Raw genomic sequence first — 23,297 nt, 5'->3', positions numbered from 1 at the left:
TTTCTAATGTATTTTGCAAACCTTTTGACAGGATTTTGTATGTCTGTGAGGAGAGATATGCCTTGGTTCTTGTTTGCATCTCTTTTGCCCCCTTTTTGTAATGGATAAAAAAGTGATATTTTCCAATCTTGTGGTATTTGTTAGGTCTACCAGGCATTTTAATTTCTTTTTGTAGTTGCTTGACAGTTCTTTCATGCACGTTTTTCCACACTTCTGCAACGACAATGTCTTTCCCTAGAGCTTTCTTACTTTTCAGTTCTTCAATAATTTGTTAAATTTACTGAAAATTTTGGCAGTTGTGAATCAATTATGGAGCTTGCTTTGGGAATTTCTCTTTTGGTTCATTTTAGAAGTTTTTAAAAATACCTTACCAATTTTCTCCAGTTTTCCTGATTATTTAGGGCCAGCTTTCTTTGTTTATCTTTGAAACTCATGTTTGATGGTTGGTATAATTGCAAATTAAATTTAAAAGTTTTGCAGAAGGACCTCATTTTTTGTAGAAGTCCTCATTAAGGTGCAAAAGCTGGTCTGTCTCAGGTTTTCGTTTAACTAATCTTCCAATTTTAGCTGTTAATGACCATTGTCTTTCAGTAAATTCACGATTACCTTTAGTATTGTTTATTTTCTTTATTTATTTTTTTAAAGATTGGCATTTCCAAATTCTCCACTGTATGGTGAGAAGCATTCTTATCCTTTTCATAATGTTGTCATTATTCCACCCTGGATTTGCCATAATTTCATTAAAGTTCATTTTATTAGTTCTAATGCATCCTCCCACTGGTAACTCCACCATCTGTGTTTCTTCAGTCTCTTTGTTGTGGCAACTTCGTAAGATGTCTTGACCAATTTAGATTGAATTTCATCCAGAGCTTCCAATTGTATGTGAAGCTTTTCTTGTAAAACTTTTTTCTTTGCTTTCAGGGTTTATTATATTTCTTTTTGTGTGATAAATTTGATTTATGTATTAGTAAAATAATGGTATTTTCTATATTTGCTCCTTTTTTAATTTGTACATTCATCACTTCCTTCTGATGGTGAAACAAGATGGCCACATGATTAATTTGAAACTAACCTAAATGTGGATTGATGATTTCCATCTTTTATTTTCCGTTTTAGGCTACTTATGAATTTATTTATTCAGCTTTTCTTCCTCGCGCGTGCGCCCGTGTGTGTGTGTGTGTGTGTGTGTGTGTGTGTGTGTGTGTGTGTGTGTGTGTGTGTGTGTGTTCAATTGAATGGGTGACTGTTACAATGTCCTTGAATTGGTGAATGCAATATATCAAAGTAATTTATGTCTTCTGGTACAAAATCCCAAGCTTTTGATGATTGCCTCTGTCAGCATCATCAGATTTTAAGACTACAATGAAACTTGTGAGGCTCCCTCTTTAATGTCCATAAGATGGCAGCTGTTTGGCTAGATTATGTCAAAGATATTACATATGCTGGGGAAGTATGCTTTGCACCCATAGATTACATTTGCACTATCTGTCCAGCTCCACTTACATTGCTGCCAGTTACATGAGGCAGTCTTCCTCTGTGCCTTTCTGTGTTGATTGCACACATCCATGTGTTTGGTGTGTACGCTGAAGTTATCACAGAGTTTAATTTCCACTATTTTCCTAATCGCAGAGTCCCAGTATTCAATGCGTGGGTCAGGATTCTCATATGTTAAAACATAATAGTGTACTTATTTAACAGGCTGTGCTTGGCCGCAACTGATTCTTTTTTTTAGTTGCTGTGTTTAATGTGATGTTGATACTCAACACAGCAATTTGCAAAGTCCACATGACTGCCCCCCCCCCCCCCCCCCACGTAACTGCTGCCACACACCCAAGGAATATTACACATCGCAGGTACTATCAGGCTGAGATTATCTTCAGCAGGTGGTAATATTTCTTTAAGTTCCTTAGGTGAGTGGAAGACTGATCTGATTTCTTGTAGGATTTCACCTTTCTTATTAATTTTTGCATTGCACAATGGGAACTGTAATATGTATTAGTCCAACTGGCACGTCTGTAGCTCATTGTCTAGTGGCTAGCGTTGCTACCTCTGGATCACGGAGTCCTGGGTTCGATTCCCAGCCAGGTTGGGGATTTTTTCTGCTCAGGGACTGGGTGTTTGTGGTGTCATCATCATTCATGAAAGTAGCTAGGTTGGACTGTGTGCAGACTGGGAATGTTTACGGGTGCTGATGACTGTGTAGTTGAGTGCCCCACAAACCAAGCAGCATCATCATCATCACCTCTTGGTTTCTTCAACAGCATGGAGTTACCATCACGGACAGAATACCCCGTTCCTTCTGAATGCTATTGTCAGATGACTAACTTTCAGAGCTAAGTTGGTCATTGTCTGAAATGGTTCTAGCTCTGTGTTCTAAGTTGTTCATCATAGCTCTTTCTACTCAGCTGGCTGATGGAAACTGTACCCATTGAGATAAGTCTGTATGTGTAACTTTATTAGCACAGTTCCTTCAATATTCTTTCTGCTGAGTTGGCCTCATCACAAAATTTTGAAAAAATAATACTGAATTCCTAAGTCTCGTAAAAATATTTTCAGCATTTAAATTGTCTGATAACAGTTCTGGTCTCCCCCCCCCCCCCCCCCCCCTCCACACACACACACTTTTCAGCATATTTAACATGCCTGATCAACCAATTTATGACATTATTCAACATGTTCATTGTAACATATTTACCCCACTGTATAAACTGTGTGTCCCTTTCCTATGAATGAGTGCCACTGCCATAATTTCCAAAAGTTTTGCCAAATTGGTTGTTGCAGAATTTTTCAACAGATATTTAAAGCTACAGATTTACAGTTTTTTTTATGGCCAGAGTCAGTTAAAATATCAGTGTGATAGTTGTTCTTAGTTCTGCAGAATGATGTTGCCTAATAGCCAAAAGATTGATTCAGGGTTTGTGATTGTGATTATTTTAGCTACCCATTTGGCTGCACCAAAATGCCTCCTACTTTAGAAAGAGTGCTAATTTAATTTTTCTTCCAGTGGTGAAGGTTCAGAGCTTCTTTTCTTCCCTCCTTAAGAGTTCTGAAAGACTGGAACTACATTATCAACCCTGTAGTGCTTGTTATCGAAACAGGATAAAGTTAATCAACTGTATTCTAATGTTGTACTAAATTAGCTTTTGATCTTTAAGCTGAATAAAATTTTATAAATATCTCTTTTGTACACAGTCTCGTAACATTCTCTCTGTGTATCACAACCCATATGGCAGAGCTTTCAGAGGTGCCTACTGTCCCTGTTTCTTAAACTTTCATGTAACTGATTCAGTGGACCTCCAACTAATTTTTGTCACCCAGTGAACTTTGCTGATATGAGCACTACACTATCTGATCAAAAGTATCATGATACTTCTATGTAATGCAGAATTGACCACTGGATACCATGAGAGGTGGACCCAACAGTACAATAGGAGGTTGGGACTATTGTGTTGATGGTAGAGAAGCAGTAACAGCAGAATTGGTCAGTCATCATAGCTGTGTCTTCAGGTGTGGACTAGTCATTTGATGTCACATGAGTAACAAACTTAGCTTGAGGTGATTTGAAAGAAGAGTATTAGATTTTTCACATACTCAAGAGTTGCAGGGCAGTCTTAATTTTAAGCTTTGAGTACCATCCTGATGGACTAAATTACTGTCACTACAATTGGCATTTGTCAATCATTTCATTTTGATGATTCTCAAGAGGGACTAGAAGTATTTTGCAACTCAGTTTATGTGCCTCTGTGCCACTCAGTGGCTACTTTTTTCTTTTGTTTTTATTTCACCTAGGATTTTCCAGTACCACATCAGTGCCATTTCCAAGTTCACTATACATATGCATCATGCTAGGGAGTCTAAAGTGAATGTGAATTTTATTTGGTCATTGGGTAATAACAAAAATTCTAAGCACTTTTCAAAAGTCATCATTACTGCAACTTTAGTTTTAATTTCATTGTTCCTTTGTGTCAATTTCAGGATGACAATGATTTAAACACACATCTGACCATCCAGATTTAGGTTTTCCGCTATTTCCTTTAATGGATCCAGAGAAATGCCAGGATGGTTCCTTTGAAAGGGCACAGCTGATTTCCTTCCTCATCCTTGACACAATCCAAGCTTGTGGTCCCTCTCTAATGACCTCGATTTTGACGGTACGGTAATCTCAATCTTCCCTCCTTTTTCCTTTGTCACAATTCCATTTCGGTTGCTCCATAAAAGATTCTAAGAATTGCTTTAATTTTGAAACCAAGCTCAGAATCCACTTTAAATCACTGTGCTGTTACACAAGATACTTGATGGGTTATATAAAGCTACATTGCTCAGTGAGTATATACACTCTTTGCTTAACTTGAGCAACACTGAAAGCATTGCACAAATTTGTAGATAAAGGTGATGCTGATGTCACAGACTTTTAAATTTGAAAAGTATTCCTTAAAATGTATTAATAGGAAAAGTAGTCTTGAATGTGCCTTTCTCAGATCATTTTCATCTGATTTTTAGCAATCACTATCAGTGGATCAAGGAAAATGGTTGTTTATGACATACAAGATTGAACTGAATAATTGTGGCTTAGAAAATTTTTGTGACTGTAATATTAAGAGTCGTCCTGGCATTAGCCATAAGTGATTTGGGAAAATGCAGGAAACATCAGTCTTGATAACTAGGATAAAGAATTTAACCCTGCTATTCCTGAACGCAAGTCCACAGTCCTAACCACTACGAACCCCTCCCTCTCTCTCACACCCTCCATTCCCCTCCTCACCTTTCGTCACTCCTCCCTACATACATAACCTTTTCCTCAATTTTTGGATATGGGTCAAGTGATGTTCCATTTCTCCACCTGTAAATAGTTAGTGCATCCCTCATACAAGAATAAGGTTTGGTTGTTTCTTTAGTGTGTGGCAGATAACAAAGCTGGGTGTCATCTGTTTGTTCAAGGATTTATTTATGACAGTTATCAAGCCACTCATCGTTGGCAGTGATGCACAAGTTGGCTCTTTCATTAGAAGAATGTTAGGGCATACTGTTCACAATTAGACCAACCAAGAAGGTGCTGAGATGTTCACATTAACCTTTAGGTCGAATCCATTTAGATATAATAATGGAGTAGTGAGTAGGAAGTGTGTTGCTTCAAACAGTTGATCGAGATCTATATTTAGCTGACTGAAAAGACTTAATTTGTCCAATTCATCAATAAAGCACTAGTTACTTTTTTTTATAGCAAAAATGTTATATTGTTTTCCAGAAGAAACTTCTTCAAATAATCATGTAATGGCATCTCAGTTACACAATATTCGAATGAAATTAGAAGAGAAAAGACGGCGCATAGAGAGTGAGAAGCGGCGTATGGAACTGGTAATGAGTAAGCAGCGACAGAAGGTTGGGAAGGCTGCATTCCTACAGGCTGTTACAAAGGTAGGTTATTTAATTTTATATTAATTATTGTCTGTTGCGGTGAATTGGTTTTCATAAAGCTGCATGCTTCACAGAATTACTGCCGTTAGGATAATATAATTTTGTTTCCTGCTCCATGATTAGGAAAAGTGCTGCAGTGTGTATCAAAGTAAAACCAACATTTTCAAGCAATCACTTCAGTATTGTTTAATATTAGTGCACAGTATAAAAGTATAATAAAAACCAGTATTCTACATTAATTCCTGTGATAGCATTTTTCTAAATGATTTCGATTGAAAATTACTGTTAAAATATATCTTATTTCTCATTAATGTGCTTTTCCTTTGTTTCATATTCTTTTGTTCGAAGCTTGGAAAGAAAATGAAATGTTGACTAAATTAATAATCTAGTAATACTTCATATTTTATGATATTTCTTATTTTAAATATTTTTTTATCTGGTGTTGGTTAATTTCTGGAGCATGTGTACACAGGTTAGCAGATCCATTAAAAGGAAAAGTCATTTGAGTTTATTGTTTCTTCAATAAAGGGAGTCACAACTACTGTTATTCCTTTATTTATCTGCTTATAAACAATAATTTATTTCACTGTTTCTTTTTGGTGATGGTTCTGTTTCGCTTCATTTGATTTTTCCTTATGTAATATATTTGTAAAAATTTGGACCTTCATATAGGTATAGGGAACAAAGAATGACTGATCGTGGAAATAAAGTGTTTCTTGCCCATATATTGAAATAAACATTATTCTTTTAAATGTAAATTGTACAAGGCAAAACTTCAAAATTGTCAGTTTCTAAGTTGCACATCCTACAAGCTCATTTGGGCCTGTACCTTAAAACTCTTCAATTTCAAGACAATTAGTTAACACTAAGGCCACCACTCATTAAATTAAAGTGTTATCCTCACCAGATCTTAAGGTCACTAGTAAACCTGGAGAAAATAAATTTGATGTAGAAATGTCCTTTGTATATATCCTACATAGTTTGATATGTAGGGATTTTTCGAGTGATAACCCATGACATGCTTTCAGGGCAAGAACACGCTTGTAAAAACTCCAGATTCAGATTCTGGAAAGGATTCAAATGGAGACATGGTAGAAAATGTGGCTAAACCCCAGAGACCTTACTCATTGCAGGTATGGGTGTAATTTTTCACTGGCACCTCTAGTCTCAATTGTGCATCTAATATAAGGCTTTTAGTTCATGGTGTTGATTCTGTGGAACAGATACCCCTCTCAGCACTGTCTGACACTTTTTCCTTTTATTTGTGCTAACACCTCTTTACTTGCCACTCATACCCAGAACCTAATTACCTTCTTAACATTTCTGGCCGTTATTCTGTTGCTTGTAGTAACACCACTAACATGATTAACACAATGTTAATTCCAAATCTTTACAAATCAACATTTTAATAACATGTTTAAGTTAGGCAATTATTTAGTTAAACTGTCTATTTGTTTTAAATGTAGCAGTTTGCTTTTCACAGATTTAATTTTTTGTCTGATTTCATTTAATTTTGTTTCCTAGTTTCTTAGTTGCAGCAGATGTTAATGTAGCTGAACTAGTCATTGTGTACAAAAACATCTAATGAAATGTTATGTGTTAAATAATAGCAGTATGTATTTCTCCTTTCCTTCATCAGGAGATATCAGAAGATGTTAATTCTGTTGAACATAAGTGGTTAGACAATACAGCACCATACGTAGAAGAAAGGAAGACTCCTGATATTGAAAATATGGATATGGAGCAGTATCAGCAGTCTATTGCACAGTAAGTTCTCTTAATCTGAAAGTTTGAACTCGTGTTATTGGTAGGTCTCATATTCATTTGTGTGATCAATCTTAGCTCTCACCTCATTGATTAATGCATTCTACAGAATACACCAGCTAAGACAAGCCAGCCTGAATGTATCCAGAATGAGTAAATATCAATGAGTGGTTGTTGTTAAGTTACAGCAGGCAGTGTGGCAAAGTTACTGACATTTCAAGTAATTTTTAATGTTTAGAGCTGCCAAATTGACATACCGAACACCCTCTCTATCATTTTATGTGCTTCTTCTATCTGTGGACTGAACGAGATGGTGCAGTTGTTAGCATACTGGTCTCACATTCAGGAGGATGACAATGCAAAACTGCATCTGACTATCTTGATTTATTTTTTTCTGTGATTTCCCTAAATTGCTTCAGGCAAATGCAAGGATGGTTCCTTTAAAAGGGCAATGCCCATTTCCTTCCTGATACTTCCCTAATCTGAACTTGTGCTCAGTCTCTAATTACCTTATTGTTGATGGGGTGTTAAACACTAATCTCTTCCTCATTTATGGAATGTGATGAGTACAAACAAAATTACAATGCTGCAAACCATTATCCTGTCATTATGAAAAGAAATCTCACAGACATCTGTCTCACTGTACCAAATTTAATCAGACATAAAACTCGGGTAAGATCTTTGTTGTTGTTGTTGTTGTTGTTGTTGTTGTTGTTGTTATTATGGCTGTCATATCACTGTCACAAAATCATGACTGTGAGCAGTGATTCATGCTATAAAGCAATCCCAGACGGATATTGCAGTGTATTGAATTTCATCTGGACTGGACACACTGCAGACATGTGCAGTTTGTCATTTCATGTTTACGGGAGTTGTTGATTTGTTTGTTTTAGTTTTCATTACAGATAAAAGTTCAGTGATGTTAAGCATTGTGAGCATGCAGGTCATTTTGTGTTTCCCAAATAATCAATCAGTCATCTCCAAATGTCCTGAAAAGAAGGTCCATAAGTAATATGTGCAGAACAGATGAGACAGCCATCATATTCCCCCCAGCTGTCCTGCATCTCTTATGTTGAGTTCATGCTCTGCCACCGTGGGGCCCTACAACTTGCAGCAATATTTCTTTTTCTATGCTGTAAGTCTAGCTTACTATTCTTTTCTCCCTCTTACTTTCCATTAGGTAGCCTTCTTGGTGCCAGTAGTGCATGGATGTGGTTTGTGATTTTGGAGTCAGCCGTTGTGGCCGAGCGATTCTGGCAAAGAATAATAGGGTGATGATACTGAAGCCTTCATCTTTGCCATTGATGGAAATTTGACGACTAAGGAGGTCAAGGTTATGGTGTATCACTGCAGTGTCAAGCCATATGTTCCTCCTCCAATGTGATGTGTCCAAATCGCATACATTTGTAACATGTCTGCACATTGCAATGCAAGCTCTATCTGTAGGGATTGTGGACGTCAGTGACCCTGTGCCCTGTCTGGATCAGCTGCAGGAAGCACCTTCCTCCTGTTCACTGGACTCCACTATTTTCCAATGAGAAAAGAAATCCTAAGAATAAAATACTGTTAACACACTCGTGCATCAAGAAGAAATATGGTTGTCTACATCCTACACATGTGACGATAGTGTAGACTACTGCTTTGACAATGTCATCCTTTGTGCCTTCTTCGTAAGACCCTTCAGTCACTCAATTATACCTGCTCCCCTGGTGGTTGGGAGCCCTCCTCTTAATGCTTGCCTCACACCCCATTTGAAAGTAAGCGAGGTGGCATAGTGGTTAGCACACTCGTCTTGCATCAGGAGGATGAAGGTTCAAACCCACATCTGCCCACCCTGATTTAGGTTCTCCCCTATTTCCCCAAAATGCTGGGATGGTTGCTGTGAAAGAACAAAACCAACTTCCTTTCCCATCCTTCCCTAATCCGGCAGGACCCATGACCTCGCTGTTTGGTCCTCTTCTACCAACCAACCAACACCCCATTTGAGAGTGTGTACTCCCTACCACTTTGGATGACGGTCCCTAACCCCCAGTTAACTCCTTCTTCCAGCACCTCATACCAGGAAGGGGTCCCCTCGGATGCTCCCTTCCCAGGACTCTGCTAACCTGCCCCAAGATAACAGCCAGTGGCTGAAGCAGACACTGGTTGTGGGTTGTAAGATTTTATGTTCCTCCTGTCCCATAATATGGGACAGACAAGCACTTGTAAAGGCAAAATCATCTAATGATATGAAGGACAAGTAGTAGTCCTCCAAGAAGGAGCATATGGATCTTACTCTACTATTGATCTTTCCCCTTGCAGCCCAGGTCCTCTTCTCAGATTGTCCTGACCCTCCCTTGGCATCATTTGCCAGGGTGTCCATGCAGATGGTCTCTCTACAAAGCTGATTGGGATGATCCGCCACCCTTCACACCCTACCACATGGAGTTACTGATGTGACTGTCCAGAGCACAACTGCAGCCATTTTATTGGCAGCTGATGTAGCAGTCCCCTCTACCTTATGACCCCCACTCCCACCCCCTCTGAAGACGGTGTCTTTTCGCCACCTTAAATCACCGTGACCATTAGAGGTCGTAGATGGTCTTTCCGATGCAACAAGTGACATTAATCAGTGCTGCACCTCACTGCCTTTAAACAGCGTCATTCCTCAGTCCACCACCTCATGAAATGACAGATATAAGAATGCTGGGAACGGTATGTTTTTACCGTTGGACCACATATCCCTCATTCATTGGTTTGGGCAGAGATGTTATGTCTCTGTGGACACCAGTCCCTTGAAGGTGTACGTGCTATCTCTGTGTTGTCTACGTGGACCCGAAATGCTGTCGCCAAACCTCTTGCTTTTCATTACACTTGAACCTCTTTGTTTGAGAATTATCAGCCTGCATTTTGTGTCGTTAAACAGTGGGTAGAATGACTTCGCTTACCATTTACTACGTGTCACCTGGAGCCATATAGTGTTCCAGTCAGTGAGTGGAAATTTGTCAGTGCCCCCGCCCTTTGCCCTGATACAACTCCAGGGCCAGACCACACACACAGCCAAATAATCAAACACTTATCACATCCTTGCCATATTCAACTGTATCTGGAGCAGCGAGGGTGTGTTCCTGACTCATCATTGGTGAGAGAGCCTGACTGACCCAGTACTGAAACTGGGTAAACACCCCTTTGAGATTGACAGCTATCTCCCAGTTAGCCTCGCTAATGTTATCTACATATTGCTCAAACGCATGGTGAGCCAACGGGTGTGTTTGTACCTTTAGTTTTGGGGATTTTTTTTCTTTATCTCAGGGCAGGTTATGCCAAGGCCATTCTACTGCTGACAATTTGGCCTGTCCTGAGTCTGTAATCTGGTCAAGCTTTCGCCTGACATCAACATTTTTATCTATATCTTTTTCGACTTACAAGAGGCTTATGACATTACATGGTGTCATCACATTCTCGCTACCCTGCATCTCAAGGGGCCCCCCCTCCCAGTTTATATCTGGAACTTCTTGTCCCACTGTACTTTCCAGTTCAAAATTAGTTCTTCCCACAGTACCCACCACCAACAAGAGAACAGGGTGACACGGAGCTCTTTATTGAGCATGCCTCTTTCTGGTGGCGATCAAAGTTCTACCTGCAGCTGTGGGGTTACAGTGTCACCGTTCTTGTGTGCTGAAACCTTTTGCGTCGACTATTGCTCCTTAACTGGGGGTGTTGCTGAGCACTGACTGCAGTTTGCCATATAAAAGGCACAGGCCTGAACTCTCACCCATGGCTTCCAGTTTTATGCCACCAAGACATGTATCACGCACTATTGTCACTGTCATACCATCCATCCAGAACCAGAACTCTACCTCAGTGGCCAAGTGCTCAATGTTGTGGAGTCTTATCACTTACAGGGATTGCACTTTGATACCCAGTTGACATGGCTTCCTCATCTTCAACAGCATTAAGCAATTCGTGCTGGTCTCACCGTAGTGCTCTTCACTGTCTCAGTAACACCAGCTGGGTTGCAGACCACTCTAAACTTCTGTGACGCTACAAAGCTCAGGTCCTGTCCCATCGTGATTACGGTAGCTTGGTGCATGGCTCAGAATCACCTTCAATGTTGTGGATGAAGGACACAGTACACCATTGTGGAGTCCAACTTGCGACAGGTGCCTCTTGAATTAACCCTGTGAAGAGCCTATTTGCGGAGGCTGGGCCCTGTCCTCTACAGATCAGGTGCCACATTTTTAATTCTTCTTCTTCTTCTTCTTCTTCTTCTTCTTCTTAGTCTTTGACATCTATTGTTTGTTTATCGTCTCATCATCAATGTTTGTTTTCTTTTCTGAGATTTTATCAACTTATGTGTAGTTACATTTTTTGATGTAATAGAGGGTGTGAAAGTCAGATGCAGAGGGTGTTTCTCCCTTACTTAACAAGTCTCGGAGCAGCCCCCTGTTGATTTCTGGGTGGGTCAACTCATCCACCTTTACACTTTTACCTCACTCTCACCTCTTCCTGCTTCTCTCTCGGTTTTCTTGATTGTCAGATATAGTCAGGTTCAGTGGGATTCGACTTTTGTGTCATTCATCTCTGGTAACTATTCTCAGCTTGATGCGAAATTTAGGAACTGTCAACAGTGTAGTCTAAACATTTTAACCTCACCAGTACGTACATCATCTGTCATGTTGATGCCTTATGAAATGCCTGATATCCACTGGAATATGTACCAATAACTGCACAAGCATGTCTGTAAGGAACTGTAGATATTTGTGGTTATTTAAATTTGTCCATGGTTGGTAAATAGTGCTTCATGCGTAAACAGTATGTTACATAGAAGCACAGTCTCACATTGTAGTTCTCGTAGAAGCTTATGGGGAACTGTAACAGATTTTGAAAGTCGTTGATGAAGCAAAATGTGAAAAAAAAAAAGGAATGATTTGGTAGTGGTATTGCAGAACAGTCATGTGGCTAAGCCCTCTCACATAGTCAAGCTGCCTCATAGTGACATGTGGGTTACCATTGCTAAAATTTAACTTGCATATCTCTTATCTGTTGCTATTATTTTGCTTTGCAATTTTTTTTCTTCACATTTCCAGTTTCTTGTTTTTTTTAAACCTTTTAACAATCTTGACACTTTACAGCATACAACTGCAATGTCACTCTAACTTGGCAATGTTTGCCATAAGCAAGAACCACATTCACGTCTCCCAAGTGTTGTATACATTGTGTAAGTCTATATAGCTCCGATCACGGATACAGCACAGACTGTTAGGCTTAAAGTGCACATGTAAACACATGAACTGCACCTCAGTTATATGTTCGTTTTCATTTGATACAGTAGGTAGAGTGGGGAACATTTTTTCCAAATGGCAGGACAGTGAGTTGTGACATTTCTATCTTATTACTGTTCAATCAAGATGAAAGGTAGGAGCATTGGCCCTTTTTATTTCCTTAAAAATAATTGTGTTGAAACAAAAAAGTGCTCTATTAGTAAAAAAAGAATAAAGCAAGTAGTAGGGCACATTACAAATCCTCCCCCCTCCCTCCCTTTCTTCTGATCTGTTCATGAATGGTGCATGGGAAGGCAGACTGTTAATAAGACCTGATTCTCCCCATTGTAGTCCTCTTGTGAGAGGCATGTTGAAAGAAGTAATATGTTGCTTCGCTTGTCTTGGAACTCAAGTGCAGAATTGTAGCATTTTCCACTGATTTTGGATGAGCATCGCCTTGAAATTCTCACATTTACTAGATGTACCCACTCTCTTTGGATATTCTGTATCTCCTTTATAAATGCTAATGGTCACAGAGATTAACCAGCAATACTAAAGAAACAATCAAACATAGGTCTTGTAACCCATTTCCTTCATGAATCAATAACCTCCTGAGTTGAGGCACATAAAAAAGACCGAAACCATTGTCAGCCTTGTGTATGTACCTACTGACAGCTCAGTACCTCATTTCTTCAACAAGTTCTTACCATTATCTCTTCACTTATTCATACCCCACAAAGGAATTTCCATTGTCATATTTAAATTTTCTAAAAAGTCTTCCAGTGAATCTTAGTGATGCTTCTGTTTCCAACAGTTTTTGTTATGTGCTGCACTTACTTATGTGCTGCACTTACTTATGTGCTGCACTTACTTATGTGCTGCACTTACTTATGTGCTGCACTTACTTATGTGCTGCACTTACTTATGTGCTGCACTTACTTATGTGCTGCACTTACTCAGGTGGTGCACTTACTCAGGTGGTGCACTTACTCAGGTGGTGCACTTACTCAGGTGGTGCACTTACTCAGGTGGTGCACTTACTCAGGTGGTGCACTTACTCAGGTGGTGCACTTACTCAGGTGGTGCACTTACTCAGGTGGTGCACTTACTCAGGTGGTGCACTTACTCAGGTGGTGCACTTACTCAGGTGGTGCACTTACTCAGGTGGTGCACTTACTCAGGTGGTGCACTTACTCAGGTGGTGCACTTACTCAGGTGGTGCACTTACTCAGGTGGTGCACTTACTCAGGTGGTGCACTTACTCAGGTGGTGCACTTACTCAGGTGGTGCACTTACTCAGGTGGTGCACTTACTCAGGTGGTGCACTTACTCAGGTGGTGCACTTACTCAGGTCGCTCCAGATGTTTGCTCCCAGACATTGTATGTTTCTTACTATTCTGCTTGTAATCAAACAATAGTGGTTGTTTCTACTCAATTATGCACAATATAGTACATACAGGGTGTTTCAAAAATGACCGGTATATTTGAAACGGCAATAAAAACTAAACGAGCAGCGATAGAAATACACCGTTTGTTGCAATATGCTTGGGACAACAGTACATTTTCAGGCAGACAAACTTTCGAAATTACAGTAGTTACAATTTTCAACAACAGATGGCGCTGCAAGTGATGTGAAAGACATAGAAGACAACGCAGTCTGTGGGTGCGCCATTCTGTACGTCGTCTTTCTGCTGTAAGCGCGTGCTGTTCACAACGTGCAAGTGTGCTGTGGACAACATGGTTTATTCCTTAGAACAAGGGATTTTTCTGGTGTTGGAATTCCACCGCCTAGAACACAGTGTTGTTGCAACAAGACGAAGTTTTCAACGGAGGTTTAATGTAACCAAAGGACCGAAAAGCGCTACAATAAAGGATCTGTTTGAAAAATTTCAACGGACTGGGAACGTGACGGATGAATGTGCTGGAAAGGTAGGGCGACCGCGTACAGCAACCACAGAGGGCAACACGCAGCTAGTGCAGCAGGTGATCCAACAGCGGCCTCGGGTTTCCGTTCGCCGTGTTGCAGCTGTGGTCCAAATGACGCCAATGTCCACGTATCGTCTCATGCGCTAGAGTTTACACCTCTATCCATACAAAATTCAAACGTGGCAACCCCACAGCACTGTTACCATTGCTGCACGAGACACATTCGCTAACGATATAGTGCACAGGATTGATCACGGCGATATGAATGTGGGCAGCATTTGGTTTACTGACGAAGCTTATTTTTACCTGGACGGCTTCGTCAATAAACAGAACTGGCGCATATGGGGAACTGAAAAGACCCATGTTGCAGTCCCATCGTCCCTGCATCCTCAAAAATTACTGGTCTGGGCCGCCATTTCTTCCAAAGGAATCATTGGCCCATTTTACAGATCCGAAACGATTACTGCATCACACTATCTGGACATTCTTCATGAATTTGTGACGGTACAAACTGCCTTAGACGACACTGTGAACACCTCGTGGTTTATGCAAGATGGTGCCCGGCCACATCGCACGGCCGACGTCTTTAATTTCCTGAATGAATATTTCGATGATCGTGTGATTGCTTTGGGCTGTCCGAAACATACAGGAGGCGGCGTGGATTGGCCTCCCTATTCGCCAGACATGAACCCCTGTGACTTCTTTCTGTGGGAACACTTGAAAGACCAGGTGTACCGCCAGAATCCAGAAACAATTGAACAGCTGAAGCAGTACATCTCATCTGCATGTGAAGCCATTCCGCCAGACACGTTGTCAAAGGTTTCGGGTAATTACATTCAGAGACTATGCCATATTATTGCTACGCATGGTGGATATGTGGAAAATATCGTACTATAGTGTTTCCCAGACCGCAGCGCCATCTGTTGTTGACAATTGTAACTACTGTAATTTCGAGAGTTTGTCTGCCTGAAAATGTACTGTTGTCCCAAGCATATTGCAACAAACGGTGTATTTCTATCGCTGCTCGTTTAATTTGTATTGCCGTTTCAAACATACTGGTCATTTTTGAAACACCCTGTATATTTACATCAAGCATAACTGCTACATCTTGCACCAAGTGTTGATTCTCTGCAGGTCATTCTGTGTTTCACTGTGGGTTTATGATGTTCAGATGGACCTACAAACAACATGATCGACTAAAAACAGCCTTGCTTAGCTTGGGACATTTTTGACTGGTTTGTTGAGCTCTGTCTGGTAGGAAGTAGTGAATCCAATCATAACATGAAACCTATTCATTATTTCATGTGCTCAATGTAAATAATTTAGAAGTGAAGGAAGCCACTGACTTAGAGATTCATTTTAAAGAACACTGTTGACAAAATTCAGAGAACCAGCATTTGAAGCTGACTGCAGAATGATTCTACTGTGGCCAACAAACATTTTGCATAATGATTATGAAGGTAGGAGAAATTAGGGCTCGTAGAGAGGCATATAGACTGTCATTTTTGCCTCGCACTATTTGCGAGTGGAACAGGAAAGGAAGTGAATAATGGTGGTGCAATATATCCTCCCTCATGCACAATCTGATGGCTCCTGGAGTTATGTATGTAGATGAAGAACAGTAGAAGTATCGAGGACTAGATTTCATGACGTGCATTATCGCATAATTTTTTTAAATGAATTTAAATTGAATACTGCTTCATACAATGCTAGCTGTGCCATTATTTCTATTGCATGAAATGCTTCTTAAAAGCCACGGCTAAGTTTTCTCAGGGTGCTATCACCAGAAATGTCATCCATATCCCAACATGAAGACATCCATCTTACTCACTATGGATTAAAAATCTTTCTTTAATATTACACGATAATCCATTAAATGAATTGCTTAATTATTTTTTCAGTGGGGCTTGATGCTCCAGGATAGCTGCCTATATGCAATGGCAGTGTACTTATTTATAGATATTACTATTAATAAAAAAAACTGTACCTCTGGCCTTATATAAATTGGAAAATATTAAAAGACCCTATTTTCAGTTTATTGAGATTATTCTTCTTAATACTTTTAGCATTATGTGACTGTTAAAAGAACTTTCTGATTTTTGTCATCAATCGCATCACTACAATAATGAGCCTACACAAAGGGCCAGCGCAACATTTAATTATTATGTAACTGAATCGTATGCAGGATAGGTACTCGCTACTGACAGAAACCCATATTACCAGATTTAATTGCATATATACTGAACAAAATGCTATTATTACTACAGATACTTGTGTATCAGTTACAGACCATGAGCAATAAGCATCTGTGAGCTAGAACATCAGAATTGATAAGACAATGAAGCTGGTACTGGATGGAGGGATACAGGTGTCATGGGTTGTGAAGCAGCCATTGAATTCGAGCATGTTGTGCTCAGCAGCATATTTCGCCACTGGGTGATCAACTGTGTTCTTGACCACAGTTTGGTTGTGGCCATTCATTCTGGTGGACAGCCAGTTTGTGGTCATACACACATTAGATTCTGTACTGTGATTATGGGAGAACTGGTATGACATTGTTGTTTTCACTGGTGACCATGCCTCTGATAGAATACAATAAGCCTGTGACAGGGCCAGAGGAGAATCTGTTGGATGAGTAATTGGGGGATAATGCACCTGGGTCTTCCACAGGGATATGACCCCTGTGGTAATGGATTAGGAATGGACCACAATGTTCTGTACATTGGGTAGGAGGTGGAAGACCATCCTAGAAGGGGTAGAGACCATCAGGGGTAGGATGTCTCTTACTTCCAGGCATGATGATAGATAATTGAACATACACAGGGTGTCCCCAGGAGGAATTGTAAATATTCAGAGATATGACAGAAACAATAAACAATCTTTCAAATAAAAAAGTCTAGTAAACTTGGGCTATAAAATTTGTAGCTCCAGACCTATAAGCACATCAGTTTTTCTCCGGTGATGGTTCTGAGATTTGCTCTTAAAGTAATTTACCACTGTGAAAAATGTTATAGTTCTCAGTGTGGATAATGAAACATGTTTCTTCTTTGTTTACTTGCAGCTTTTTTTAAAAAAAATTTAGCCTATTGTGTAACATTGCTCAAATTACACTGGATACTGGAAGAGTTGAAAAAGATTATTTGTAAAATATATTAAAAAATATCTGTCCAGTTTATGATTAGACGATTTGCTAGGCTCATAAACGATACTGATAGCTGACAAACTCTCTTTTCCATCCTTTTTCCAAGGTGGAGAGCAAAGTGCAAATTTACATAATTAACATCCTTTGTTACCACTTTTGTCTTCTCATCATATCATTAACATGGTTTTCATGATTTCTCTCTCTCTCTCTCTCTCTCTCTCTCTCTCTCTCTCTCTCTCTCTCTCTCTCACCCACACACACACACACACACACACACACACACACACAAACAAACAAAATTATTATTATTACTATGTTTTATGAAATCCTTCTATTTAGTAGAAAGAGATGTCAAGTGCACATGATTTCATTTTGGGTTTTATCATCTAAATTTTTTACACTAGTGTGTGGATAATCAAAAGTTTTTAAAGAATATTTTTTAGCTCTTACTATATTTGTAGCCTTACTCATATATTGTTTTAAAAACTTCTGTAACTCAGGAAACTGTCGTTCCTGGGAAAAATGTAAGCAAGAAGTAATTTGAATTTTGCCACCTAATTATAATATCAGGAATATTTAAAAATGAGAAAAAAATATTGTTTTAGGATGAATTCAAGTTTACATGAGCTCCAGGCTGATATACAAAGATTGGCATCACAGCAACACCAGATGCAGGATTTGGTGCAGCACCAGCAGCAACACCAGATGCAGGACTTGCTGCAGCACCAACACCAACAGCAACAGCAGCTGCACCAGCATCAACACCAACAACAGCAGCAGCAGCAACAGCAGCAGCAGCAACAGCAGCAGCAGCTCATGCAACATCACCATGGCCAATTCTTCCTTCATGAACAGCAGTTTCAAAATCTTTCACCTCTGCAGACACAACCGCAGTCACAACCACAGCCACAACGGCGCACTTGGGCACAACAAGCTCCTGTTTTGCCTCCAGAATTAGTGAGCTACCAGGAATCTCCCCAACGGCCTTTATGGACAGATACAACCAGGTTCTTTTTTTTTTTTTTTTTTTTTAATTTGCTTCTATAATTGAAACTATTCACTTTCAGATTTTAATATCTATTGTTTAAGATATATTTCATTCTGCAGGAGTTTGTGCTGTGATTTAGCAGTCAGTGGGGCTCCATGAGAGTTTGCAGATGTTCCAGTATTTTCAGTGATTTTTCTAAAAGTACAGGTTGTGTAAATACCAATGTTCAAATTTAATCTTATCTATCATACACAAGAAGTTGGATGAACAAGTCTAGTAAATATTTTATTACATTTCTTTGTGTGTGTGTGTGTGTGTGTGTGTGTGTGTGTGTGTGTGTGTGTGTGTAGGGAATCTTCGTAGGAGGAGAAGTATAAGTTATTTCCTTCTTTGTAGTGTTTAACATCACCATAAGCAGTAGTTTGCGATGCTATGTATATTCCTTACCTGAACACTTGTGACTCTAATTCCACTGATGTATACATCTTTGTCACAAGACAGGTGAACTATTATGAATGTGCATATGACTCATTCTCATCAAGAGGTCATAATAAAAATAACTCTGGCAGCCCTCTTTTAGCTTTAGTGGACCACAGTGATATAACAAGAATTAAGGATGAATTTGTTGTTAATCCTGTTCCAGATTTCAAAGAAAGTATTAAACAAGACAGTGAAATAACTTTTTGTATCTCACAGCTGTCAAACTGTAATTATGTGGCTAAATTTCTTGATAAATGCTTGCAATCTCATGCCAGTTGGCATTTTCTTACCCTGATACAAATGTTTTCTTTCATGGTTTTAAATGTTCATCAAAAAAGATGTACACTTTAAGAGCAAATCTGCTACAGCATACACACATGGCTAATGATGCAACTGACATTATATAAAATGTGTTAAAAGTAATGGTGTTACTAACCATCACTGAAATTAAGAATTTTCAGACATACAGTGATAATCTTACAAAGTTTGTTCCTTCCATATAAGCAATTCCCACCTGATGTTTTTGCACATGCTTCCTGCTTCTTGTTGTTCTATTAAATTTCCTTGTGCTCCATGGTGCTAACTGCATTTCCTGTCACATAGGTACTTTTTTATTCAGCAAGCAATCTGATTTAATGTTACATATAATCATATTTTACCAAAAATTGAATGTCACCACTGTTAATATTTTTTATGTAACTAAATAATGTAATATCATGTCTATCAGGAGACTTTACCTCGTAATATTTGTGAGAGATGTTCTATGTGAATAGTATTTTTCAAACTGCTTCAGAAGAAATTATTGTTTTCCATTTGAATTAACAAATCGGCTCTCTTGGACAAAGGTACATGTGCAGATGGCAAAAGAAGGAGGCAAAAGAAAATGATACGTCAAAGCAGGTGTTATAAAGGTGGTTAGATATTTAAGCAAATGATAATAGGAATGTGATAGATTATGGTCAGTCGAACAAAACAATTTGTCAGTTTCTTTTAATGGATTTGAGAGTGTGTGATGAAACCGTTAAGAAAGAAAAATATTTATACAAAAATTTATGTTGGATGGATACCTTACTTTATCAGTCAAGATTGCAAACAAAATATTAACTAATGGCAACAAGCCAACTGAGTAAGCATTGAAAGATGTCATTCACACTAGTGTAGTTAAAGAATAAGAACACAAATACCTCATTCTGAAAATAATTATATTTGGGAAGTAATGACAAATGAGACAGGGAGAGCCAGTTAAGTTATGAAGAATGGAACCATAACTGGAGGTCAATGATGTTTCAAATGAGATGGTTAAAACTGGAGGCAAACAGATATAATAGGAACTTGCAGAATGTGGGGTCTGGTCTTCATGAGATGCAAAAAAGCGTGGCATCAAATAAGACCCATCAGCCCCCTGTCCATAATGCAAAAGATATTCATTAAAAATCATCAGGTGCACAGAAACTACACTGGATTGCAAAGGAACAAGCTGACTTTAGAAGTGGATATACTGCAAATGACTATTTGCAGCTTGTGAATGCATTACAGATCAGAGTAATGAATATGAATTGTTGTTTCATCTGGTGTTCCTAGATTTTGATAACGCTATTGATGTTACTTTAATAATACTTGTACTTACAGCCTCCCCTCCCCTCCCTCCCTCCCTCCCCTCCTTCCCCTCCCCTCCTTCCCCTCCCCTCCTTCCCCTCCCCTCCTTCCCCTCCCCTCCTTCCCCTCCCCTCCTTCCCCCTCCTTCCCCCTCCTTCCCCCCTCCTTCCCCCCTCCTTCCCCCCTCCTTCCCCCTCCTTCCCCCCTCCTTCCCCCCTCCTTCCCCCCTCCTTCCCCCTCCTTCCACTCCCCTCCCTCCCCTCCTTCCCTTCCCCTCCTTCCCCTCCCCTCCTTCCCCTCCCCTCCTTCCCCTCCCCTCCTTCCCCTCCCCTCCTTCCCCTCCCCTCCTTCCCCTCCCCTCCTTCCCCTCCCCTCCTTCTCCTCCCTCCCCTCCTTCTCCTCCCTCCCCTCCTTCTCCTCCCCTCTTTCCCCTCCCCTCCTTCCCCTCCCCTCCTTCCCCTCCCCTCCTTCCCCTCCCCTCCTTCCCCTCATTTCCTTCCCCTCCCCTCCTCCCCTCCCCTCCTTCCCCTCCCCTCCTTCCCCTCCCCTCCTTCCCCTCCCATCCTTCCCCTCCCCTCCTTCCCCTCCCCTCCTTCCCCTCCCCTCCTTCCCCTCCCCTCCTTCCCCTCCCCTCCTTCCCCTCCCCTCCTTCCCCTCCTTCCCCTCCCCTCCTTCCCCTACCCTCCTTCCCCTCCTTCCCCTCCCGTCCTTCCCCTCCCGTCCTTCCCCTCCCCTCCCGTCCTACCCCTCCCCTCCTTCCCCTCCCCTCCTTCCCCTCCCCTCCCCTCTTTCCCCTCCCCTCTTTCCCCTCCCCTCTTTCCCCTCCCCTCTTTCCCCTCCCCTCTTTCCCCTCCCCTCTTTCCCCTCCCCTCTTTCCCCTCCCCTCCTTCCCCTCCCCTCCTTCCCCTCCCCTCCTTCCCCTCCCCTCCTTCCCCTCCCCTCCTTCCCCTCCCCTCCTTCCCCTCCCCTCCTTCCCCTCGCCCCTCCCCCTCCCCTCCTTCCCCTCCCCTCCTTCCACTCCCCTCCTTCCCCTCCTTCCCCTCCTTCCCCTCCCCTCCTTCCCCTCCTTCCCCTCCTTCCCCTCCTTCCCCTCCTTCCCCTCCCCTACTTCCCATCCCCTACTTCCCATCCCCTCCTTCCCCTCACCTCCTTCCCCTCCCCTCCTTCCCCTCCCCTCCTTCCCCTCCCCTCCTTCCCCTCCCCTCCTTCCACTCGCCTCCTTCCACTCGCCTCCTTCCACTCGCCTCCTTCCACTCGCCTCCTTTCCCTCCCCTCTCCCCCTCACTCCCCTCTCCCCCTCACTCCCCTCTCCCCCTCACTCCCCTCTCCCCCTCACTCCCCTCTCCCCCTCACTCCCCTCTCCCCCTCACTCCCCTCTCCCCCTCACTCCCCTCTCCCCCTCACTCCCCTCTCCCCCTCACTCCCCTCTCCCCCTCACTCCCCTCTCACCCTCACTCCCCTCTCACCCTCACTCCCCTCTCACCCTCACTCCCCTCTCACCCTCACTCCCCTCTCACCCTTACTCCCCTCTCACCCTCACTCCCCTCTCACCCTCACTCCCCTCTCACCCTCACTCCCCTCTCACCCTCACTCCCCTCTCACCCTCACTCCCCTCTCACCCTCACTCCCCTCTCACCCTCACTCCCCTCTCACCCTCACTCCCCTCTCACCCTCACTCCCCTCTCACCCTCACTCCCCTCTCACCCTCACTCCCCTCTCACCCTCACTCCCCTCTCACCCTCACTCCCCTCTCACCCTCACTCCCCTCTCACCCTCACTTCCCTCTCACCCTCACTTCCCTCTCACCCTCACTCCCCTCTCACCCTCACTCCCCTCTCACCCTCACTCCCCTCTCACCCTCACTCCCCTCTCACCCTCACTCCCCTCTCACCCTCACTCCCCTCTCACCCTCACTCCCCTCTCTCCCTCACTCCCCTCTCTCCCTCACTCCCCTCTCTCCCTCACTCCCCTCTCTCCCTCACTCCCCTCTCTCCCTCACTCCCCTCTCTCCCTCACTCCCCTCTCACCCTCACTCCCCTCTCACCCTCACTCCCATCTCACCCTCACTCCCCTCTCCCCCTCACTCCCCTCTCCCCCTCCATCCCATCTCCCCCTCCATCCCATCTCCCCCTCCATCCCCTCTAACACTCCATCCCCTCTAACACTCCATCCCCTCTCCCCCTCCCTCACCTTAACCTCTCCCCCTCCCTTCCCTCCCTCCCACATCCCTCCCCTCCCTCTCCTTACCCTCCCTCCACTCCCTAACATCCCCTCCCCTCACTCACTCACCCCATCGACTCCTCTGGCCCCCCACTTCTGCCTGTCAGTGGAGAAAAAAGAAAACATAGTGTTAAATGCTCATTATTGAGGTGGCCTGTTGGTTTAAGTTTCTCAAGGTACTCAGCTTTTTTTAGGAGGTTTGAAACATCAGCAATAAGATTCAATAATATTATCATTGTCAAGGAATTTCGAAGAGGATAAGGCTTGATAGTTGTTACGTTGCAGTAAAACACCATTTTATTAATTCACAGGTATCAGCAACCTGCACCAATTCACCTTCAGCAGCAGCTTCCAACGTACCCTGCACCACAACTACTTGGGAATATAGGAGGTGGTTTTGTACTACATGAAACGAAACATAGTATGGGACATGTTACAGCATATGATGGAGGTGGTGATAGCCGATACCACAATGGTGAACAAGGATATCATCTACATGGTTTGTAGGAGCTTTCTTACATTA

At 41.9% G+C, this 23,297-nt stretch overlaps 1 protein-coding gene across 19 annotated transcripts in view; it reads left to right on the top strand.

Annotated features, from left to right (window-relative positions):
• LOC126326569 (patronin) overlaps nucleotides 1-23,297 on the top strand; it is a 377,528-nt gene that overhangs the window by 265,482 nt on the left and 88,749 nt on the right. For 12 of the 19 annotated variants that reach the window (XM_049995779.1, XM_049995773.1, XM_049995730.1 and 9 more), the window contains 5 exons: nucleotides 5,246-5,415; nucleotides 6,444-6,548; nucleotides 7,055-7,182; nucleotides 18,096-18,497; nucleotides 23,086-23,273. In XM_049995779.1, coding sequence (XP_049851736.1) covers nucleotides 5,246-5,415; nucleotides 6,444-6,548; nucleotides 7,055-7,182; nucleotides 18,096-18,497; nucleotides 23,086-23,273 — 993 coding nt within the window. The remainder of the gene's footprint in view (nucleotides 1-5,245; nucleotides 5,416-6,443; nucleotides 6,549-7,054; nucleotides 7,183-18,095; nucleotides 18,498-23,085; nucleotides 23,274-23,297) is intronic. The other 7 variants (XM_049995777.1, XM_049995784.1, XM_049995785.1 and 4 more) reach the window with 1 other exon arrangement.

This window comes from Schistocerca gregaria, chromosome 2 (genome assembly GCF_023897955.1).
Source record: "Schistocerca gregaria isolate iqSchGreg1 chromosome 2, iqSchGreg1.2, whole genome shotgun sequence".
Lineage (NCBI taxonomy): Eukaryota > Metazoa > Arthropoda > Insecta > Orthoptera > Acrididae > Schistocerca > Schistocerca gregaria.
Note: the sequence above shows the minus strand (reverse complement) of the source record. Positions and strands in the feature narration are given on the sequence as shown.